This window comes from Palaemon carinicauda, chromosome 29, assembly GCF_036898095.1.
Source record: "Palaemon carinicauda isolate YSFRI2023 chromosome 29, ASM3689809v2, whole genome shotgun sequence".
Classification (NCBI taxonomy): Eukaryota; Metazoa; Arthropoda; class Malacostraca; order Decapoda; family Palaemonidae; genus Palaemon; species Palaemon carinicauda.
This window is the reverse complement of record NC_090753.1, coordinates 94,905,254-94,928,490: the sequence shown is the minus strand read 5'-3', so window position 1 is coordinate 94,928,490 and position 23,237 is coordinate 94,905,254. Positions and strand designations below refer to the sequence as shown.

Below are 23,237 nucleotides of genomic sequence, written 5' to 3'. Positions count from 1 at the left end.
AATAACGAACTTATTGCTTGTTGGCTGGAGGAAACTCCTTTCCGCTCTCGGCAATGAAGCCTGTCGCTCAGCCTTTCCCTGACCTTAAGGCTGAAAGAAATAACTTTTTCCTTCCCTCTGGACCTTTCCTCGCTCATGCGAAGCTGCGAACGTCCCTGCCCCAGTCGGAGTGAGACCTCCAACTTGGAGCATGGTTCGGACTTTTTAGTCCCTTAAGAGATCTTCTCAAGACCCTTTACGTCAGGCCTCTGATCGTATTCCGTCTTGGGTCTCCTGCTCACTCTGGCCGCGGCCAGTGTGTCAGCAATCTTCTTGGTCTCGTACGACTCCGCCCTTTCTAAGGAATGGGGGAAGGCAACATTCAGGTTCGCTCCTGAGTTGTTGGCTAGACTCAGAATCTTGGGGTCCCGGCCCTTCGGTCCAGTTCCTTCAAGATTTCGAGTCACCATTCTGTATCAGATGATCCAAAACCTTCTCCTTCTTGCCAGTAAAGGAATCGAGAGGTTTTGGTAACAGCTGCAGTTTGTCCTCACGTGCAGCCGGGTTGGGAGCACAAGAAGGACACGGGGGAGAGTCACCAGTATACCTCTTCAGCTCGGACTCAAGGACATTCATCTCGAACTGAATCCAGACCCTCCCCCGTCACGTCGCCCTACAACACGATGTCGGATACATCGCAACATCCCTCGCCTTCGAGTAATACTACTCTGTGACGCAGGTTCTACAAGCTAGAGTCCAGAAGCGTCTAATGACCTTCGCAGCCCTCTTCCTGCAGGACGTGACCCACAGGAGTATCGATACGTTTCTATCGCTCTGTGGTGGCTACACAACAGCTGGTCTAACCTCAGGCTCCTTTTTGGACAGGTAGCAGAAGGTTGAGGGCATTGTTATCAGGTTTCAGTCTGCATGAACGAAAGAAGTATGTCTGGCCCTTACTTCTTTCTTCATCATCCCCTCTACTGGGAAGCAGCATCCTGGACTCTGCATAGCTGACCTCAAACCTCTGCAGGTAAACCATGCATCCTTGTGTTCCAATTATTGAGTTAATACTGTCGCGTCCCCCATACACTGATGAGGTGGTATTGGGAACGTCCTAACCCAGAGTTCCTTCTGGAAATCCAGGTCAACTGCCTAGGATGGGTCACACTTCTTCCTTCACACATAAGCTTATGTAGGCCACACGGTTCCTTGCGGAGCAAGGAACTTGTGAGTTGTAGGGACTCCTTTTCTCGAGTGCGACTCACTCGGATTCTGAGTACCCGGGTAAAGCCAAAGCCAGTATGGCTGGGGACTTTCCACCCTTCCTAAGGGGTAAGTCACCCAATGTAAATAGCGTGGTTTGTTTTTCGGTTACGGAACAAATGACAAATTCGAAGATAATTTGTATTTTTCCTAACCATACAAACCTTAGCTATTTACATTTATTTGCCTGCCAGCCCTGTCCCCCAAGACAAGTCCTACCTCTAAGTGAAAGTGAAGCAATTCACCGGTGTGAGGGGGGGAGGGGTAGCTAGCTACCACTCCCTTATCCCCATGCTAACTAGCGCGTGGGTAATATACCCTCGTTAAATTCTAATGGCTCGCCATTTCAGCTACGCTAAAAGGTAAACCCAATGTAAATAGCTAAGGTTTGTATGGTTAGGAAAAATACAAATTATCTTCGAATTTGTCGTATTTGTGAGTTTTTAAGTTGGGAAATCCTTTAGGAAGGTACCTGGTTAAATTTTATATATGTAACCAAGTTTTCCTTTGGATAATTGTATGATAATAGGTGTCCGGACAATTCGGTCCTGGACAATTCGGTCCCGGACAATTCGGTACTAGGACAATTCGGTACCAGGACAATTCGGTCCCAATTGATTCTTATAATATGGAAAAAACAGTATTTGTTCCAACACAAATACTTACCGAGAATTACTTTCTTAGGAGAGTCACTTGGTGACCTCTTTCTCGACCAAGATTTTTGGCGCCGATATCCCCCACCCCGTTCTCCATACAGGCCTACCCCCGCCGCCACAGAATGCGCCCCGAGGGCAGGATTAGGGCAGGTCACTGCTTCTCTGGGCCATTCTCCTCATTCAGTCCTTGGTCGTGAGGTGTTCAACACCTCACTCTCAGTCTCTTATACTCGATCCTTTGTGCGCATTTAGTGTTCCACGTGTTCCCACCGTGGGGACTTGTGTTTTTTCGCAGTGTACTTCCCAAGTGTTCCTGTGCGTTCACTTTTCAACCGTGTCCTTACCCGGTGTTTAATTCATTTCCTTAGTGCTTGTGTCGTGCGTTGTGTGCGTTATGGAACAGTATTCCTTGATTTTCTTCAAGGAATTAATAGCTGAAAGGAAAACTTTTTTACAATAAATCATTCTTCCTCCCCTTATCCTCGGTGTTGCCGTGTAGGGGCAGCTTATGTTCCTCTTCAACCACGTGTCAGGACTACTGGTCCTGGAACGTAGTGCAGTGAGTGCACTTCGGCACTAAAAGGAAGAATACATCCAAGAGGCTCATAGGAAGACGAGCCTCTCCTCGCCAACTTAATTCCCGATGCCTCGTCAAATAGAGATTCTTATACAGCCATCTTCCCCTACCCAGAGTAGGGTACGAGGTAAGTCAGTTGCGGGGAAGTGCCCATTGCTCTTCCCCAAGAGTTTGAGTGGGTGCGGTATAGCACCAAGAGGAAGTAGGCGACGAAGGGTTCGCTTAAGAAGACTAGCGCCGGGCGTCCCGCCTGACAGAGCTTCCCTACCACCCTCTCCTACCCAGAGTAGGAGACGAGGTTGGTTTATTGTGAAGAAGATAACTCTTAAGAAGTAGTTTGAGGTAAGTACTACTTTCGAGAGTGTGTGGGGAGACGGAGTCCTGGTGCAAGCAGGCCACGTCTCCTCTGATGACCCCATGTGGGGGAAAATGTCTCTAATTCTTCTCCAGTCTCTTAGCGTATTTTTCAGTCTCTTCTGCAGCCGAGGGCCTCGCCGAGAAGGAGCCTCCCAGGTCTGTCTTGCAGCGTTCCCCGGACCGACAACCCAGGGTTTTTTCTCACCACGAAGGCCATCCTCCAGACGCAGATATAACCCTCGCAGGGAGAAATGCGAGAAGGCCTCTTCAGGCAGGCGTAAGACCGCGAAGCCTCCGGTTCACCCCACCAACGGGTGTAACCGAGCTTCTTTACGGGCAGCCTGGCCGAATCAGCACAGCTGGTTCGGCCCTCGGACTTGAAAGGAACGGTTCCCTCCGTCGGGTCAGCCCACGGGGATCCGCGTCCGCGTCCCCCAGCCCGCCCGCAGGTGTAACCGGGCTTCTTTACGGGCAGCCTGGCCGAATCAGCACAGCTTGTTCGGCCCTCGGACTTGAAAGGAACGGTTTCCTCCGTCGGGTCAGCCCACGGGGATCCGCGTCCGCGTCCCCCAGCCCGCCCGCAGGTGTAACCGGGCTTCTTTACGGGCAGCCTGGCCGAATCAGCACAGCTGGTTCGGCCCTCGGACTTAAAAGGAACGGTTCCCTCCGTTGGGTCAGCCCACGAGGATCCGCGTCCGCGTCCCCCGGAGAGAATACACGAACAGTAGTCCTCGACGGTACGGCGTTGCCGGTTCTGACCCCGAACCTGGTGCGGAGCTCCCCGCCGGGGAAACCGGTACCACCGCAAGGGAGTGCCTGGTATTCCAGAACCGAAGCGCCCGGGGAGTGCCCGGTGACCCGGCGCCTCGAGATCAAGCGGTAGGAAGGACTCTACAGGTAAGCGTAAGTCCCCGAAGCCTCCGGTTAACCCCGCCCAGCGGGGGAAACGCGCTTCTGGTCGGGCGGCCTGGCCGAACCAGCCCGGCTGGTGCGGCCTTCGGGTCAGAAGGAACGGTTCCCGCTGTCGGGTCAGCCCATGGGAACCGCATCCTCGGCACCCAGAGCCTTGGGCCGACGGGAGTCCCCGCTGAACCAGCGTTGCTTGCGGTAACCCAGGCCCCTGGTGCGGACGTCCCCGCAGATGAAATCCAGGTCCTTGGCTGACAGAGAAGAGCGCTCCCTGACGGAGGACTCCATCTATAGGAGAGTGGTTAGCCTTTGCAGAAGACACCACAGGTACCAGAACCTGCAACTACGGATGTAGTTTCCGGGAAGTCAAGCCTTTTTGAGGATCATGCAGACTCCTTACAACCTAAGACGTCCCTAGCACTTCCTCTAACCCGAGGTCTAGTCCTAGACAAGATTATGTCGGCAAGGTAGTGGCCAACACTGCCGGGGTCCCCCAACCTTTAAGGGGGGGTCAGCAGGACATCCTTAGTCAAGGCGTTTTCAGACAGTAGAGCCTCTTCAGCCCCAGTCTGGTTCTCGCCAGCAGGAGCCTCCATGATGGAGAAAGTGTCGAGGGACTTAGTAAACGTCCCCTCTTGGCTGGACTGGTGGGCTTACTCTTTGGGAGATGTACAAGCCTCCTTTGACCCCGAGGACCCTGTCCAGCAAGGCCTTCAACCCTTAGGTTATTGACATATCAGTCTCTCACACTAACAGCTAGCTGGGTGTTCTGGAAGCGAGACACTGTTCTGGCGAAAGTGTCTTGGAAGGCACCAGACAGGGAGACGCGACCCATTCGCAGCTTTCCCTTGGGGGGAGAGTCTCTGTTTCCTAGGAAGGAACTAGAAACCATAATGGAGAAGGTCTTGAAATAGAAGGAGACTAACGTCCCCAGACCTACGACTCCTAGGAGACCACCCTATAAGAGATCTGTCTCGGATAGTGCCGCGACACCCCAAGCATCTACCAACACTACGAGGAGAGAAGCCCCCCTCTTCCTCCTGGTCCGCAACGCCTCAGCCCCTCCGCAGGGGAGCTCCAGCGCCCTCTAGCTCCTTCAGGTCGGGTTACCCCGCCTCTAGGAGAGACAGGTCAGGCCGCCCCTCTAGAAGAAGATAAGAGTGGGAGGCCCCCTATCCCCACCCAACCCTCGGGTTGGAGGATGACTCAGGCGTCATTGGCAAGCATGGAGGGCTCAAGGAGCGGAACCTTGGACAGTGTCCTTACTAAAGAAGGGCTACGGACTTCCATTCCTAACGGAACCACCCATGCTTTTTCCGGCCAACCGGATAGAATGGCTAGATCCCAAAGACCCGTTAAAGAGGACCGCCCTTCAAGAGGAGGTGTCGTCCATGCTAGAGAAGGGTACCATGGAAGAAGTTCTTCTCCCAGGGCCAGGTGTCTACAGTCGCCTATTCCTGGCAGAAAAAGCGACCGGGGGGTGGAGACCGGTTATAGATCTGTCAGCTCTCAACAGGTTAGTCAAGATGACGGACTTCTAAATGGACACGCAGAATTCAGTCCTGCTGTCCTTGAGTGAGAAAGATTGTAGGATACCATCGACCCCAAGGACGCATACTTCCAGATTCCGGTCCACACCTCGGGTCGGAAGTTCCTCCGGGTGAAATAGGGTTCCCAGTTCCTGCAATTCAGGACCCCTTTTTCTTTGGTCTGTCAACAACGCCCAAAGTGTTCGTGAGAGTCCCCACGGCTGTCGCAGTGGGGGCGCACGAACGAGGCATACGCCTTATCAGATACCTGGACGGCTGGTGGCTTCTTCCCGCCTCAAAGGTCCTCTTGGAGGGACAAGGGAGAAGTCTCCTCCAGTTTTGCAAGGATCTGGGGAACTGAATCAACCCGAAGTAGCCAAATCTATCCCCTTCCACCTGAATGAACTACTGGGGAATAACATTAGACTTTTTTCGGGGAGAATTTTTCCCTTCGGAGAATACGATATGAAACCTCAGGCTCATTAATCAGCCGTTCCTGTCAGAACACCCCAGGAGGGCGGAAGACGGGCAAAGGCTGATAGGTCACCTGGTCTCTCTGGAGAACCTAGTTTCCCAAGGGAGGGTAAGGCTCAGTTCCGTCCAATGGAATCTCAGGAACCTCTGGTGACAGACGGGTTCGCAGCAGGTGCTAATCCCAGTCATTCCAGACACGAGACCCTCCCTAGAATGGTGGCATTGCCAGTCGAACTCACTCAAGGGGACGTCCTTCGGGACCGGCCCTCCCGAATTACTACTGTTCACAGACGCCTCCAACCAGAGATGGGGAGCCCTTCCCCTCGACGAAGCGGCACGAGAGACCTGGTTGGAAGGGGAGAGGCAACTCCACACAATTTCCTGGAGTTGGAAGTAGTCCAGAAGGCGTGCCTACACTTCGCAAGTCTGCTAAAGGGGAACACCGTGGCGTGGATGAGCGACAACGCCACGGTAGTGGCATACATAAACAAGCAGGGTACTTGTAATCGAAGGAGTTGTGCGATCTCACCATAGAGAATCTAGATTGAGTGGTAGGGAATCAAGGGGTGATGTTAGCAAGGTTCATTCCCGGGAAGTAAAACGTTCTGGCCGACGGCCTCAGCAGAATGGGCCACATAGTAGGGACAAAATGGTCCCTTCTCCCAGGAATAGCCAAGCTCATCATTCAACGCTGGGGTTCCCCGGTGGTTGACCGCCTTGCAACAACCTCAACGCCCAACTCCCAGTCTTTTGCTCCCCTGTACCAGACCCGAAAGCTTCCTTAGAAGACTCTTTTCAGCACAAGTGGGACAATCTGGATGTGTACGCCTTTTCCCCCTTTTCACGCTGATAAGACAGGTGCTCAGCAGAGTAAAGGCGGCTCGAAACCTACAGATGACTTTGGTAGCGCCCTGGTGGCGAGACAGAGAGAGTGGTTCGCGGACCTAAAAGACCTATCGAGTCAACCGCCGTGGCCTCTGTCCGTCAGGTCAGACCTTCTGCACCAGCCTCACTTTTTCAAGCTCCTCGGCAGGCCTCTCTCCCTACGTCTTCACGACTGAAGACCAAGAGCTGCTCCTGAAGAAAGAAAGATATTCTTCCTCCACGGCTAAGAGAATGTCTCTATTCCTAAGAAGTCGCCACCCGCGGTCTTCCAGACAAAATGGACCTCCGTCGCGAAGTGGTGCGCTGAGAGGTACATTAGACCTCTTAAGGCCTCTGTCCCAGACATGGCAGTTTTTTCTGGTGTTTCTCAAGGACAAAGTGGAGAGGTCAATCCCAGCCATAAAAAGGGGTTCGGGCTGCCTTAGGCCAAGTCTTCCTCCGGAAGGGCATCGTCCTGGGGGCCTCGAGACACATAGCGATGCTTGTCAAAAGCTTCGAGCAGTCTTACCCCCCTCAGGCGGGAAAGGTGCCCCAGTGGGACTTAGGCAAGGTCCGGAAGATGATGTGTCGCTCCCACTTTGAACACTTGAAAGATATCGTGAACAAAGATCTCACCCTCAAGGCCGTCTTCTTGCTGGCCTTGGCGTCCGATAAGAGAGTGGGAGAGATACATGGTTTGTCATTCGACTTCTCTCACTCCGACCAGGTATCAGGAACCTCTTCGTTTCCACAGGTGTTAATAGGAAGCAAGTTTCCGAGAACACCATTTCCTGCTGGCTGAGACAAGGCATCGCTAGAAGAGGATAAAATGGCAGTGCCAGGCACTCCCCGGACCCATGACATCAGGGGTCTGAGCACCCCCTTGCCCTTTGAGAGAAACATGGCGGTGAGGCAGATCCTACAGACAGGTACTTGGTCGCACCAGTCAAACTTTACTGCCCACTACCTCAAGGGTTATTCAAGGAAATCCTTGGACGGGTTCTAAATTGGGACAGTCATGGCCGCCCTCCGGGCTGTGTAGCGGTAAGGCCAGAGGCTGTACCCAACGATGAACACATTCTTCGCGACTACATCCGGAGAAAATCGTCAGAAGAATTTTTAAGAGGTAAAATCTTAGGTAATAGCGTAAGGTGGCGCAGTTACCCTCACTCCCGTACTCTGATAGGCCCCCGCATTCCATAGCCCTCTAGGCCCTACGTGCCTAGTCAAGTGTCAGAATAGCACTCCCGCCTCCTAAAGTATAAGTCTCCTAAGAAAGTAATTCTCGGTAAGTATTTGTGTTGGAACAAATAAAAAATTTTAAGTAATTTTTATTTTTCCTAACATACTTACCGAGAATTACTTTCGGGTAATGGCCCTCCCTTCCGTCCCCGAGTGCCATCCTTCCATTGCCAAGTTGGGCTATACGACGAACTGAATGAGGAGAATGGCCCAGAGAAGCAGTGACCTGCCCTAATCCTGCCCTCGGGGCGCATTCTGTGGCGGCGGGGGTAGGCCTATATGGAGAACGGGGTGGGGGATATCGGCGCCAAAAATCTTGGTCGAGAAAGAGGTCACCAAGTGACTCTCCTAAGAAAGTAATTCTCGGTAAGTATGTTAGGAAAAATAAAAATTACTTAGAATTTTTTATTTTTCCAATTTTTTTCGTTTCTAAAATTCCTAAAATTTTAACAGAAATATTTTGCTTTTGTTAGTATAGATATAAAAATACATAGTCTAATTGATTTATCCTTGCGTGTGCGATAAAAAAAAAAAATACTTTTTTAGTTTCTTTATTATATAGAAAATAAAACAGTAAAAACCCCAGAAATATTCTGCTTTTGTTAGTATAGATATAAAAATAGTCTAATTGATTTATCCTTGCGTGTGCGATAAAAAAAAAAAATACTTTTTTAGTTTCTTTATTATATAGAAAATAAAACAGTAAAAACCATACATTTCTTATGTTAAAAGTATGTATATAAAGATAAAATAGTAAAAACTATACATTTCTTGTCGTTAAAAGTATATAAAAAAATTTAAACTTTAATATTATGAGCGATTGCTTTAAGGAACTGCATTCTTTCAGCTTGATTATATTTCTGTACTAGATGAATGATACGCTTATCACAATCCCTGTACTTCTTTTTTTTTTACTGGTTCATCCCCGTTTCGCATCATTTGTAATTTGGTTTTTGCGAAACTCTCTTCTCTTTTGAGGGCTTCAATCAATTTCCAAATATTCGGATGCATATTGGAGAGACTTGCTATAAATGTTCTGTGAAAACCTTCCAAATTATTAATTGTACGCGATTCTCTGTTCAAACATCGGTGAAGAACATTCCAAGATTCTATTGAAAATTTTGGATCAAGTCTCCTCCTTCTGGTACCTCTTCCTCTCACTGGTCCTATATATGAATTTTCAAAATAAGAGACAATAGGTTGAGGGATATCATCATCATCAACCAATTCATCAAAGGCATCCGCAACCTGATTTACAGGTAAAAATGCTAAGGCAATAAAACATCTCAATTTAAGACTGAATATGTCATCTTCGTGGTAACGTACCTTAAAACCTTCAGCTACAACATGCCTATAAACATTTTGTCCTAAATGAAATAAGCAAAAAGAAATATTTGTTCCTGGAAACGTATTTGAAAATGCGTTTTCCGCAGCTTTTTCGAAGTCTATTATCTTCTGGCCCCTCGTTATTCACTAATTCTTTCTCTTTATGGAAAAGGCGCTCATACGTATTTTGAGACATCAGGTAAGAGGGGGTTACAACTTGGAGCACTGAAGTTCTTAATTTGTATATGCAAGACATATAATTGGAAAAATATAACAGGACAGCTCTTAAAAGTTCCATCTCCTGCCCAATTCGCACATTGTCTCAAATCTTGAAGAGCGTCATTAGTAGCGAAAATTAAAATGCATTTAACGTCGTCGATGCCACTGTCATACTGCAAAAATATAGAGCCGTTCTCGATAACACCAAGTTCTCGTGGTATTTGAAATCCATTAATTATTTGCGGTATCGGTGGATAATTAGCCTGATCACCTCTCCGTCGTCTCATTTTTCGACTAATATGAGCTAGTTTCGTCACATCAGTAAGTGAGCACTCGTTTAAATTTCCTAGTTTCTCTGTTAGAATTGAACGAGAAGGTGTTTGACTTGTGATCGTCCTTTCCTTGATATTTGCAGTAGCAACTTTTGCCCTCACTTCAGCTGCAGTTGTGCTATGATCATGTTTTCCAATATACTTGACCGCATGAAAATTAACATCTGAGTGGAGTCGTGCTTTGCAAGATCGCTTTTCACAACGCCAATATATCTTCGTACCATCAGCATTTTCTTTATGTTTTTGGTACACGTAGTTTTCCTTATCAACTAATTTCGTTTTTCCCTTTTCCGACTGTATGCAGTTGCAAGACTCCATTGTGTGAATGATAGGGTGAAACTAGACTAAAAAGTCTGGAATAAAGAAACTAATAAAGTTGTTTTGTTTATATATTTTTTTTTTAAACTAAGGAATAACCAAACTAATCGTTTAGTAACAAAGTAGTTAGGTGGATTGTTTATGCTATTTGTAAACAACTAGTGAATACCCAAACTAAGTAGTTAGGTATTTAGGTAATATCATATATAAATAGTTCATAATATGTAATATAAAAATATCATATTTTTCTGATTTAGACATTTTAAAAAATGACAAGCCTGGTACCGAATTGTCCTGGTACCGAATTGTCCTTGTACCGAATTGTCCGGGACCGAATTGTCTGGGACCGAATTGTCCTAGCACCTGATAATAACAGGTTGTCATCATATTTTCAACCCTATTGTGTAAATTAATCAAATCTGTAGTAGAGAGGTTATTGTACCATCTAAGAGTTTAAAATATTGGTTTGTTCCAACACAGAGACTTACCTCGAACTACTTTCTTAGGAGGTACCTGGAATCTCCTCTCAACCGACCAGAGTTTTGTGTAGTCTACCCTACTTCCGTTTTCTGTGGGGACTAACTCAGGCGTAAGGAGAACGTGCCCTGAGGGTAGTCCTGAGCTAGGTCGGCGTTAGCTTGGGTCTCGCTCGTCAGTAAGTTCTCTGGTTGCGTCGTGATACCATCCCGTCACTCTCCATTCTCTTGCGACCCCTTTGTGTCCCTGACTCGTGTGTCCTACGTGGTTCCCGCGTGGTATCTCTGTGCTTTCCCTTGTATTCTCGCGTGTTTGCGTAAATTCCCTTGTGCTTCCCCAAGTGTATTCCTTATCCTTTCCCTTCGTGCCTGTGTCTTGTGGTTGTGTTGTGATGGAGCAGACCCGCCGTTGTCCTGGGCCTAGAGCCGGGAAGTCGTGTGGAGCGTTCCTATCCAAGCCGGAGGTTGACCTGCATTCCCTTTGCTCTTCCTGTAGGGGTAGAGTGTGCTCGCCGACGGATACGTGCCCGGAGTGTGTTAGTTGGAGTGAAATCCAGTGGGTTCGTTTTAGCACTAAGAAAAAGAAGTCCTCTAAACGGTCCCCCAGGAAGGCGAGCATCTCTTCGCCATTGCCGTCGCCAGGTGGAAGGTCTGACGAGGTTTCTGTTCCTTCTTCCCCTACCCAGGGTAGGGGACGAGCTAAGTCTGTTGCGGGGAAGGTGCCGATGGCTCTTCCCCAAGAGTCTAATATTCATGATGTGGGAGTTGCTGAATCTTCACAGGCTAGTGGAGGGCCTGAAAGTGCTTTGTCTGGGGGTCTTGGAGACTCTGCCCTTGTGATTGGGGGGCACGTCTCCTCCGATGACCCCATATGGAGTAATACTGTTCATGTCTCTTCGCCCGCGTCTTGGGCCTGCGTTTCAGGTACCTCTGCAGCTGATGGCGTCCAGGATAGGTTGGACTCGACGGTAGGGAAGCCCTTCGGGTGGAAGCTCCCGAAAACCCCAGGTAGGTCCCCGTTGAGGATGGATGATGGCCTAGATTCCTGGTTCCCCAGCGTGGTGCGGTCGACCTCCCTTCCAGCTCCTCTGTCGGCGGTTCCGGACTCGTTTTTGCAACCCTCGACCTTGGGAACTCAACAGTTCGCGAAGACCTCCGTTGCCACCGAGCCCGCCCGTCGGTCAGGTTATGCAGTATCGTCGGGATCTTCGGAGGCCTGCTCATCGGTCTCTTCGGAAGGTGAAGCGAGGAGGAGGCGCCGTCGGAGGAGGCAGAGATCCAGGAGCAGGCGCTCCCGTTCGAGGTCACGTTCAGGATATAACAGGAGACATTCTAGGTCACCAAGGAGGAAGTACAGGAGGAGTAGGTCCCCCAATGGTGAATGGGTCTTCGTTCCCCGCAGGAGGGTCGAGGACTTCGACGAGTTTCCGCGTTCTCCGAGTCGCCGGCCTAGAGACAGTTCTCCTCGGAGGCCCTCTGCCAGGCATAAGTATGACCCTCGCAGGGAACAGAGCGAGAAGACCTCTTCAGGTAGGCGTAAGGCCGCGAAGCTTCCGGCTCAACCCGCCCAGCGGGTGGAGCCGCGCTTTCGGACGGGCAGCCTCGTCGGGTCAGCACAGTTGACTCGGCCCTTGGACTCGCAGGGACGGCTTCCTCCGTCGGGCCAGCCCACGGAAGTCTCGCCAGCCCACGGAAGTCTCGCCTTCGTTGCCCAAAGATATATTACGGATGGTAGTCCTCGCCGACACGGCGGTCCCCGTCCCGACACCCAGGTCTAGTGCGGAGCTTCCCGTCGGCACAGCCTGTTACCACCACAGGGAGGTGCTCGTCGAGTCCGAGCCACAGCGACAAGTGGGGTTGCCCGTCGGCCCGGTACCTTGGCCTCAGACGGAGGGTGTTGCTGGCGACAGTGAAGGTTCCCCAACCGAGGACTCGGCATATCGGACGGTGATTGGTCTTATACGGAGGCATCACCGGATCGAGGAACCTGTTCCCACTGACGAGGATGCCTGGCGTTCCAGCCTTAATTGAATGATGGAGGCCCCCATGCAGTAGAAACCCTCCCTGGCGCTGCCTGTGGCCAGGGATTTGGTTCTGGGCCGTGCCCACGTGGACAAGGTTGTGGCGGGCAATGCCGGAGCCCCTAAGTCCCAGAGTTCCTCAAAGTTACTCCAGGGACTCAGGTCCCAGAGCAGGTTTTATGTACCAGATGGGCAGCGACCGAGAGCCTGCAAAATAGAGTCTTCCCTCGGAGTATTGAGCCAGGGTGCCCCGGAAGACAGAGCCGCGTCAGCCCCGATTTGTTTTTCACAGTCGGAGGCTTCGATGATGGAGGAGATGTCCAAGGACTTAGTCCACGTCGCCTCCTGGTTGGACTGGTGGGCCTCCACTCTGGTAGCTGTTCAAGCCACCTATGACTTGACAGACCCTGCAAACCAAGATCTCCTGAAGGAACTCATCATCTCCGGGGGAAAGACCTTAAAATTTCTGACTTTCCTGTCTCTTGCCCTGTCAGCCAACTGGGTGCTTAGGAAAAGGGATACGGTCTTAGCCAAGCTTTCCCGGAAAATCCCTATCAGGGAGGCAAGGGCTTTGAGGAGCCTGCCTGTGTGGGGTGACTCCCTATTTCCGTTGAAGCAGTTAGAGGAGATCATAGAAAAGGTCTTGAAAAGGAAGGAAGTGGGTACACCCAGACCCCACTCCGTGAGGAGGCCCACTTACAGGAGGATAACATCGGATGGCCCCTCTACTTCCCATGCCTCTCCTAGCCGGATGAGGAGAGACGCTCCATTTACCTCTTGGGCTCAACCACCGCAGCCCCCCCCCCGTAGAGGAGCCCCAGCAGCGTCAGCCTCTTTTAGGACGGCCTACTCAGCATCCAGGAGATGACGTTCAGGACGCTCCTCCAGAAGGAGATAGAGTGGGAGGACCCCCTACTCCTGCCCAAGCCTCAGGTTGGGGGATACCTCAAACATTTTTGGCAGGCATGGAGGGCCCACGGTGCGGAGCCCTGGACATTATCCGTACTGAAGGAAGGGTACAGACTCCCGTTCCTAGCAGAACCTCCGCCTTTGATCCCAGCCAGTCTGGCGGAGTGGCTAGCACCCAAGGATCCCTTGAAAAGGGCTGCTCTTCAGGAGGAAGTTTCCACTATGATGGAGAAAGGTGCGGTGGAAGTGGTCCTACATCCGGGCCCAGGCTTCTACAGTCGCCTTTTTCTGGTGGAGAAAGTGACAGGGGGTTGGAGACCGGTGATAGATCTGTCAGCCCTCAACAAGTTAGTTTGCAAGACGGATTTCAAAATGGACACCCCAAAGTCGTCCTTGCAGTCCTTGAGGAAAGGGGACTACATGATGTCCATAGACCTCAAGGACGCATACTTTCAAATCCCGATCCACCCCCCAAGCAGGAAGTTTCTCTGGGTGAAGTGGGGTTCCCAGATCCTGCAGTTCAAGACCCTCTGCTTCGGTTTGTCAACAGCTCCCCAGGTATTCACGAGAGTCTTCACGACAGTTTCTGTGTGGGCTCACGAGTGGGGTATTCGCCTTATTCGATACCTGGACGACTGGTTACTCCTTTCCTCCTCAGAGGAAGTTTTGAAGGAGCAAGGAGTAAAACTAATTCAATTCTGCAAGGATTTGGGTATCACGATCAACCTGGAAAAATCGAATCTGTCTCCCTCCACCAGGATGACCTACTTGGGGATGGTGCTGGACTCCCGCTTTGTGAGGGCCTTTCCGTCGGAGGGACGCTTGAACAACCTGGAACGGATCCTCTTGCCTTTCTTTTCGAGGCAACCCAGGAGAGCCAAAGACTGGCAAAGGTTAATAGGGCATCTAGTGTCTTTGGAGAAACTCGTTCCCCAAGGGAGGCTCAGGCTCAGGAGCATCCAATGGAACCTGAAGGGGCTCTGGAACCAAGTAGACTCACCCTACAATTTAATCCCCGTCCTGCCGGAGACAATACACTCCCTGGAGTGGTGGCTGTGTCGGTTGAACACTCTCAAGGGGATGCCCTTCGCAACCGAGCCTCCCGAGATGCTTCTGTTCACAGACACCTTCAAAGAGTGGTGGGGGCGCATCTCCTCAACGTGACAACGAGAGGAATTTGGATGGACGAGGAGAAAGGTCAGCACATCAACGTCCTGGAGATGAAGGCAGTCCGAAATGCTTGCCTACAGTTCGTAGATCTTCTGAGGGGAAACACAGTGGCGTTGATGTGCGACAACGCCACTGTAGTAGCGTACATAAAGAAACACGGAGGTCTAAAATCGAAGGAGTTGTGCGATCTCGCTTTGGAGATCCTGGATTGGGCCGAGTCGGAACAGATCGTGATATCAGCAAGGTTCATTCCAGGCAAAAAGAACGTCATAGCTGACGACCTCAGCAGGATGGGACAAGTAGTGGGAACAGAGTGGTCCCTCCTCCCAGAAGTAGCCAGACTCATCATTCAAAAATGGGGCTCGCCGGTGATGGATCTCTTTGCAACCAGACTGAATGCACAGCTCCCTGTATTTTGTTCTCCTGTCCCAGACGCAAAGGCGGCGTTGGAAGATGCGTTTCAACACAAATGGGACAACCTCGACATGTATGCTTTTCCTCCTTCGCATTGATCAGGCAAGTGCTCAACAGAGTACGGGCGGCCCGAAACTTAAAGATGACTTTGGTAGCGCCCTGGTGGCCGGAGAGGGATTGGTTCGCGGATCTAAGGGACCTGGCATGTCTTCCCCCGTGGCCTCTGCCCGACAGGCCAGATCTTCTACGGCAGCCACACTTCCAAAGGTTCCACGACAATCCTCAGTCTCTTCGCCTTCACGCCTGGAGACTATCGAGTGGCTCCTGAGGAAGGAAGGATATTCAACAGGTACTGCAGAAAAGATGTCACGTTATCTGAGACGGTCTTCAGCAGCGGTCTACCAAGCAAAATGGGCTACTTTTACGAAATGGTGTGCCTCAAAGAACATCAAGCCTCTCAAAGCCTCGGTCCCAGATATTGCGGATTTTCTAGTGCATCTCAGAGACGAAGTGGGCATGTCAATTCCGGCCATCAAAGAAGTCCGTGCAGCCTTGGGCCAAGTCTTCCTGCTAAAGGGCATTGATGTGGGTGCCTCTAGGCACATATCTATGCTCATCAGGAGCTTCGAACAAGCTTGCCCTCCGCAGGCCTCCAGGGTGCCGCAGTGGGACGTGGCAAGGGTATTGAAAATGTTAAGTGGTCCGCCTTTCGAACCCCTGAAGGACATAGTGGACAGGGATCTCACTCTCAAGACGGTCTTCTTGTTGGCCTTGGCCTCTGCTAAGAGAGTAGGAGAGATCCATGGGTTGTCTTACGACATCTCTCATTCGAAGAGGTGGAGGGAAATCTCCCTCAAGTTTGTCCCTTCCTTCGTGGCAAAGACTCAGAATCCCGCGGTCTGGGACCCTAAGTTCGAGGGCTTTTCAATACCGGCCATTCCTAGGACAGGGAATCCAGAAGATTTGAAGTTGTGCCCCGTCCGTGCCGTGAGAAAGTACCTTGAGAGGACTACCCATCTCTGCCCTGGTATCAAAAATCTTTTTGTCACCACGGGTGTTAAGAAAAAGCAGGTATCTAAGAATACCATCTCCTTTTGGCTGAGACGGGTTATTGTCAGGCCCTATAATGATGAGGGACTGCCCCTGCCAAGTACAGTAATCCTAGGCCCCATGACATTAGGGGTCTAAGTACTTCTCTAGCTTTTGAGAGGAACATGGCGGTGGGCCAGATCCTTAGAGCAGGCACCTGGTCGAACCAGTCGACCTTCACAACGCATTACCTCAAGGATTGCTTGAGGAAGTCTTTAGACGGTTTCTCTATTGGGACAGTCATCTCCGCGCTCCAAGCGATTTAATGGTGAAGCCCCTGGTACAATCGTGGATAGCAAACCAAGAAACACAGGTTCGTTCCTTTTCATCCTTGTCCCTTTTTTCCCTTTCCCTGCTCGGAGATAACCCCACACACAACCCGAAGAAGACACGTCTCTACAACTTCGCTACAGGACTCAGCATCATGGAATTTTTTGAAGGGTAAGTACTTAGACACTAACATGAGCTCTTTGTGTAGTTTTCCCTACGTTTCATTTTCCGTATATATTTTGCAATCTAGTTCACATCTAGGTTCCTGGATGTCTGGTTAGCTTGGTCTGAAGTGCAGGAAGCCACTCCCACCTCCTAAAGTGTAAGTCTCCTAAGAAAGTAGTTCGAGGTAAGTCTCTGTGTTGGAACAAATCACAAATTTTAAGTAATTTGTATTTTTCCTAACATACTTACCGAGAACAACTTTCGGGTAATGGCTGTCCCTACCTTCCCCGAGTGTCTTACTGCCCTTGAAGACCTTTTGTATCATCCAGGAACTTACTGACGAGCGAGACCCAAGCTAACGCCGACCTAGCTCAGGACTACCCTCAGGGCACGTTCTCCTTACGCCTGAGTTAGTCCCCACAGAAAACGGAAGTAGGGTAGACTACACAAAACTCTGGTCGGTTGAGAGGAGATTCCAGGTACCTCCTAAGAAAGTAGTTCTCGGTAAGTATGTTAGAAAAAATACAAATTACTTAAAATTTGTGATTTTATTTTGATTTTGTTTACAGGAGGTTTTTCTAGTACCAATGCATACACTGGGGCACGCTATTCTATCTAATTTCTCTTATTCTTGTTTTGTTAAAAGTTTTTATAGTTTATATAGGAAATATTTATTTTAATGTTACTGTTCTTCAAATATTTTTTTTTTCCTTGTTTCCTTTCATCAATGGGCTATTATCCCTGTTTGGGCCCCTGGGCTTATAGCATCCTGCTTTCCCAACTAGGATTGTAGCTTAGCAAGTAATAATAATAATAATAATAATAATAATAATAATAATAATGATTATAACTCTCATCTTATTTCAGAATCTGGCCCCTTGGGACGTACCTTACTTCACAGGCCAAGCACGGCAGAACAAGTTCAATTTGAATCCATCCGAACTGGCACCATATTTGTCTTTAGGAGCCGTCATGGATGGCCTGAATGGTCTCTTGTATAATCTCTATGATGTTGTATTAGAAGTGGAGGAGCCTAAGAATGGGGAACTGTGGGCCAGTGATGTCTACAAAGTAGCAGGTGAGAGGACCCTCTTACTTCTTGGAAGAATGGTCTGGTATTATTATTATTATTATTGTTATTATTATTATTATTTTTTTTTTTTTGATATTATATGAAAGATCTATTTTGATGTTACTGTTTTTAAAATATTTCCTTTTAATTATTCATTAATTCTCTTGTAGTTTATTTATTCCCTCGTTTCTCTTCCTCACTGGGCAATTTGTCCCTGTTGGAACCCTTAGACTTATACCATCCTGCTTTTCCAACTAGGGTTGTAGCTTAGGTAGGTAGCAGTAATAGTAATAATGAAAATGGGAAAGCAAGATGCTATAAACCCAAGGGCTCCAACGGGAAAAAATAGCCCAGTGAGGAAAGGAAATACAGAAATAGATAGAGCAAAACCTTTTGTCTGGGTTTCTGTTCATCTGTCATGCTTTTGTTTACTTGATGATGTTTTGATTCCAATGATACAGTATTTAACACAAATCTTGTACTTACTCTGATCTTGGATGGGTTATAAGATAGGTTAACAGTTATTTTTGAGGATGAAAAGATCTCAGAATGTTTAAAATTTTATATTAGTGCAAAATTATACATCATAAGTGAATTTGGTGTTTTCCACATTGCTCACATCATAATCTTCAATATATTATAAAAGGAATAAGTTTTGACTATTTTCGTTGAAGAAATCTCCAATGTATTTTTCATTTGAAGGAAACCTGAGATTGTATTTAAAAGCAGATTTTGAGTGTTTTCTAAATTTTATCAAGATATATTCTTTTGGGAAGTTATACACGAGCTAAGATTTTCAACTGATTGGACTATTTTTGCTACCTTAGCAATTGTACTAAAGTTTTTGAAATGAAAAGTTTATACTGCATCTATTGTTTTCTCTATACAATGCAATGTACAGATAATGAAGTCCACATTCTCTCTGTGAAATATTTTTGCGTTTAGATATGTAAAGTTTATGAACACCCAGATGAATTTTCATTACATTTTAGTAAATTTATAGTTTTATTTTTGTCTTTATGTTTTTTATATGACCTCAGTCTTTTTATCACAAGGATGTCTTTATATTATGGGCCCAATGAGGTCATCGGGTTTTTATGAAAAACGTGTGCTGAACAAACCTAATTTATTCTATATAAGGTTTTAACCCTTTTACCCCCAAAGGACGTACTGGTACGTTTCACAAACGCCATCCCTTTACCCCCATGGACGTACCGGTACGTCCTTTAAAAAAAATGCTATAAAATTGTTTTTTCCATATTTTTGATAATTTTTTTGAGAAAATTCAGGCATTTTCCAAGAGAATGAGACCAACCTGACAAAAATTAAGGCTGTTAGAGTAATTTAAAAAAATATACTGCAAAATGTGCTGGGGAAAAAGTAACCCCCTGGGGGTTAAGGGTTGGAAATTTCCAAATAGCCCGGGGGTTAAAGGGTTAATCACAGTATTTCAAACTGCCCTCATGATTTATACAGGATAGCGCTTTTCATTAACTTATTTACGTATACAGTGTACAGAAGGTCCCCAACATACAAACACTTGACTTACGAACATTCTGAGATACAGAGACAAATCCAAGTGGAATCGTAAATCTAAGATATTGTAACAAAAATTCATAATGAAATACTGTGATAACACATTATATAATTCAATGCAATAAGCAGGATGGCATTTTCAATATGAAACGGGACTATTAGTTGACTTTTGCAGCTGAAAATAATAGGCATGTTAGTTAGGTGAAGCCTACTCTAGACCAGAATTCAACAAAATTCAACTTAGAAACAATTTGACTTACAAACATATGAATATATGGTTCAAGGAGCTCTCTCTCTCTCTCTCTCTCTCTCTCTCTCTCTCTCTCTCTCTCTCTCTCTCTCGACTTGTGCCATTACCATATCTAAATGTGCATCTGAGAAGGGAGGAGAATAGATGTAGGCCTACTTTTCTGTCCCATCTCAAAAGATACTGCGCACCTTTAGGCCTAAGCCCAGGAAGTCATGGGAGTAGGTGTGGATTAAGGCTATTTGGATGTTATGGGAGACTCACTCCTGGGACTCTTGTTGGGCCTCTAAGCCCTCTGGTGGCCGGAATTGCGTCACACGGCGTCTTGGCTTGGTGACCGTCTCTTTAAGTTTGTAGTTGAGGACTTTCTGTCATTCAGCACATTGTGAATAACATCATTACCCCCTTTTTTAACTTCTAGTGAAGCATAGTACGGAAGGATTGCTTGGTCATATTTACTGTGATTTCTACGAGAGGGCTGGGAAGGCTCACCAAGACTGCCATTTCACTATAAGAGGAGGAAAGCTGCTACCTGATGGATCTTACCAGGTTTGTGTGCTGTAATTAAATATCTTACACTTTAATCAGTCTATCCAAAAGTTAGATTTGTAAAGAGATGTAATTTACAATGTGAGATTTGATTTAAGTTATTTTGGAACAATATTTATGTGGGAAGTGTTAAGTTGAGGGTTTGGTTAAGGTCTCTTATAGTAAGTTCATTACAGTGCTATAGTTTTGTTTAGTTTATTTTACTCAGATAATGGTTGCTGTTTACCATAGATTAGATTGTTTTTGGGTAGCTGCATAGGAGTTTTTTTATGTCACATTTATGAATGATCTTTTTGGGCTCAAGCCATGTCGTCCTGATGGAAGTTCCTAAAGGGTAGCTTCCTTGGGTATATATAACTACGGCGATATTCCCAGAGAATTTACCTTAAGGTACCCAGAATTCTAACTCCTGGAGCGAATATCCCTAATAAAAGAACCAGGGATATCGCGAAATATCAGAGGACGTATTCTTGACACGCCACATAGCAATCTGCACCCCGAACAGAGTTAACACTTCGAAGGGGTCAATTGGCAAGAAAACGAAAACGCGAAAGAAAAGGAGAGCCGCTCGCAAGGTATCTCTCCTCTCCCGTTTCGTAAGCGTGCATTGCGCCGCTCACGGCGCCATCTGTATTCCTTTTTGCGTAGCTCAACAACTCGGTGTTTTTTCCCTGTGTTTCTCGCAATTCTTGGATTTTTTCAACTCATAATGCTTTCTCCAACTTCTTCTGCTTCTGATAAGTTGAATATTATTTCTTTTATGTATAAATGTAAGCTCTTGGTAATTTTAAAAGTGATTTGATAGTGTTATTGTTGTTACAAGAGCTGTTGCCTACCGGAGGCGTCCTGGACGCTGTCGCTCGCAAGGTATGAGTTATTTAGTTAGCCAGAGCAACGTTCCCGGCTGTTTCGCTTTAATAATTTTAGCTGTTTAGCGTTACATAGGATTTCTTTATATGATGCTTTTAGTATTTTTGTTTTTGGGCTCAAGCCATGGCGTCCTGATGGAAGGTTCCTTTTTGGTAGCTTCCTTGGGTAATCACTACTAGGATTTTCCCAGAGAATTAAACCACAGGTTATCACAGAATTCTAACTTCTGGAGCGAGTATCTTAAGGGTTTCCCCTTAAGACATCGTGTATCAACAGGGGACACGCATGTATAGACGTGCCACATAGCTATCTGCACCCCATACAGAGTTAACTCTTCAATATGGCGGACAGGGAGTGGCTGGGAGCTGAGCCGCAGCCAATCTAGATGTGGCGATATCGGTACTCGCGATGTAAACAGACGGACGCCATTGCTTTTGATGACGTCACGTCCATCCTCATTCCTTTGCTAGTAGCTCGCTTGATTGGACGTGTTTTTCCCTTTGTGCGACTTTATCTGCTTGCATCCTCGCCATGTCTCAACCTTCAGCTTCACCTTATCCTTACCCCTGTCACCCTCCGACTGCCTCCGGCTGCCGGAACCGCCGCTCCTTGCCGGCGGCCGCCGCTACCGGCTGCCGCCACCCTGGCTTCTTTGACCATAGAATGATCATTCTTGAATGCCAGAAACTCTGCTCGAGCGGCTTCCGGCGTGGCGGGGGTATGCCGGACCCGTCCGGAGGCGGCAAGATGCCTTGCACCCCTTCTCTCAGCTATCTTTACTAGCGATAGCTCCCAAAAAACCGCACCTAGACGGCTTGTTAACGCAGACAAACTGGTACGGAATCGTACATTTTGTTCAGTTTTCACTCTGTCTTCTTGCGTGTTTCATCTTTCCAGCACGCTACGTGTAATTGGCACGTCTGGTTGCCGGAACCTTACTAGGATCTCATGATCCCCAGACTTTCTTGATAAGATTTCAAGCCTAGTCTATAATATGGTTATTCTAGATGGAATTCCCATTATCAAGACACCTTCCATGGAGGCCTACGGCCACCTGGGACTGTCCGATGCTACGGCAACCAGCCGGGCGGGTTACACGAGGCATGCGTCTGTCTCCTTTCACCCACCCTTCTGTGCATCACAATTAATTTAAGTTAATATTAACTTGTTAATAATTAACTTTATATACGAGCCATATTATGACTCTACAATACTCATCGTCTCTTTCCTTTACAGGAGGAGTACGTCATGTGTGACCACGACTTCTGCGCGGTCCGTCGGCCACACTTCTATGGACACACGCCCCTTGTGCTCACAAGAGAGGGGATCTCAAGTACTGGGGCCCCACCACCTGTTCGGTCTGCCAAGAATGCTTACAGAAAGCATTCCATGATTCTCTCTCAACGGAGATTCGGGATACTGCTCGGGACAACCTACGCAAGTGGGTACGTGGCTTTCAGAAGAACGCCACTGGACCATACCTAGCCACAGAAGAAATGAGGTCTTTGCTGTTCCCAAAGGCCTCTCCAGACTCAGTGGTCCCAGTCGAACAGATCCCCGTAGTCCAGATTACAGTGGAACCTGATGTTGTCATGGCTCAGTCCATGAATGATTATCACCTGGATTCAGAACATGATGAACGTATGTCAGAGATCTCGGAGGACACCGAGAAAACCCTTATGGCCCAGGGTGAAGGGGAGGATGATGAAGAAGAGGACCGGGTAGTGTATACCGAGTCCGATAAGGAGGATGCCCCTCCCTCCATCCCCCCTCCTACTCCTACACCGACGAAAGTGTCTCTCCCGTCTACGTCCTCCACCACGACTCCTCTACCTACGGCACAGGATATGATTCGGCTCATTGAATCCGTGATGGAGCAGAAGCTCCAAGAAACTCACCAGATCATTCGGTCGTTGGGAGGTTCCAAGGAATCTCGAAAAATCTCCATCGAGGACCTCCCCGCATGCTCGAGCGACAACCCGTGGCGATTCGCCGAGCATATGGTCATCGCTGACGACAAGATCTTCGTCAGCGATAAGATCGGTTCCATACCCCTGGAAGAAGTGGAGTTCTTCCCCCGATTTGAGGCGTATCCGGACTGTTACGTCCGTCTACGTTCAGAACCATCTTCAAAGGAAGAGACCGAACCGGAGAAAATAGTGTTCGATCTCTCGAAGGCCCAGGCTATGCTTGCCAAAGCGCTTAAGAGCAGAGGCTTTACCTGCTCTGGACTTCCGGCTCTGAGCAAGAAGTACCCCATCTACGTTGCGCCCGATGAAGTGATGATACCCTTCACGGAAAAGGCCTTCGCTGCCTGCTTTAAGGCTGTAGAAGAAGGGAAATCCTGCCCTGCATTGGAGGAATGCAGGCCTTTCTCCGCAGTCACCCCGCCCGACACTAAACA

The 23,237-nt window shown here is 48.2% G+C and overlaps 1 protein-coding gene across 1 annotated transcript in view; it reads left to right on the top strand.

Annotated features, from left to right (window-relative positions):
* Window positions 1–23,237, top strand: part of LOC137622372 (mitochondrial intermediate peptidase) — a 124,327-nt gene that overhangs the window by 59,053 nt on the left and 42,037 nt on the right. The window contains exons 8-9 of the mRNA XM_068352970.1: window positions 17,427–17,637; window positions 19,836–19,963. Coding sequence (XP_068209071.1) covers window positions 17,427–17,637; window positions 19,836–19,963 — 339 coding nt within the window. The remainder of the gene's footprint in view (window positions 1–17,426; window positions 17,638–19,835; window positions 19,964–23,237) is intronic.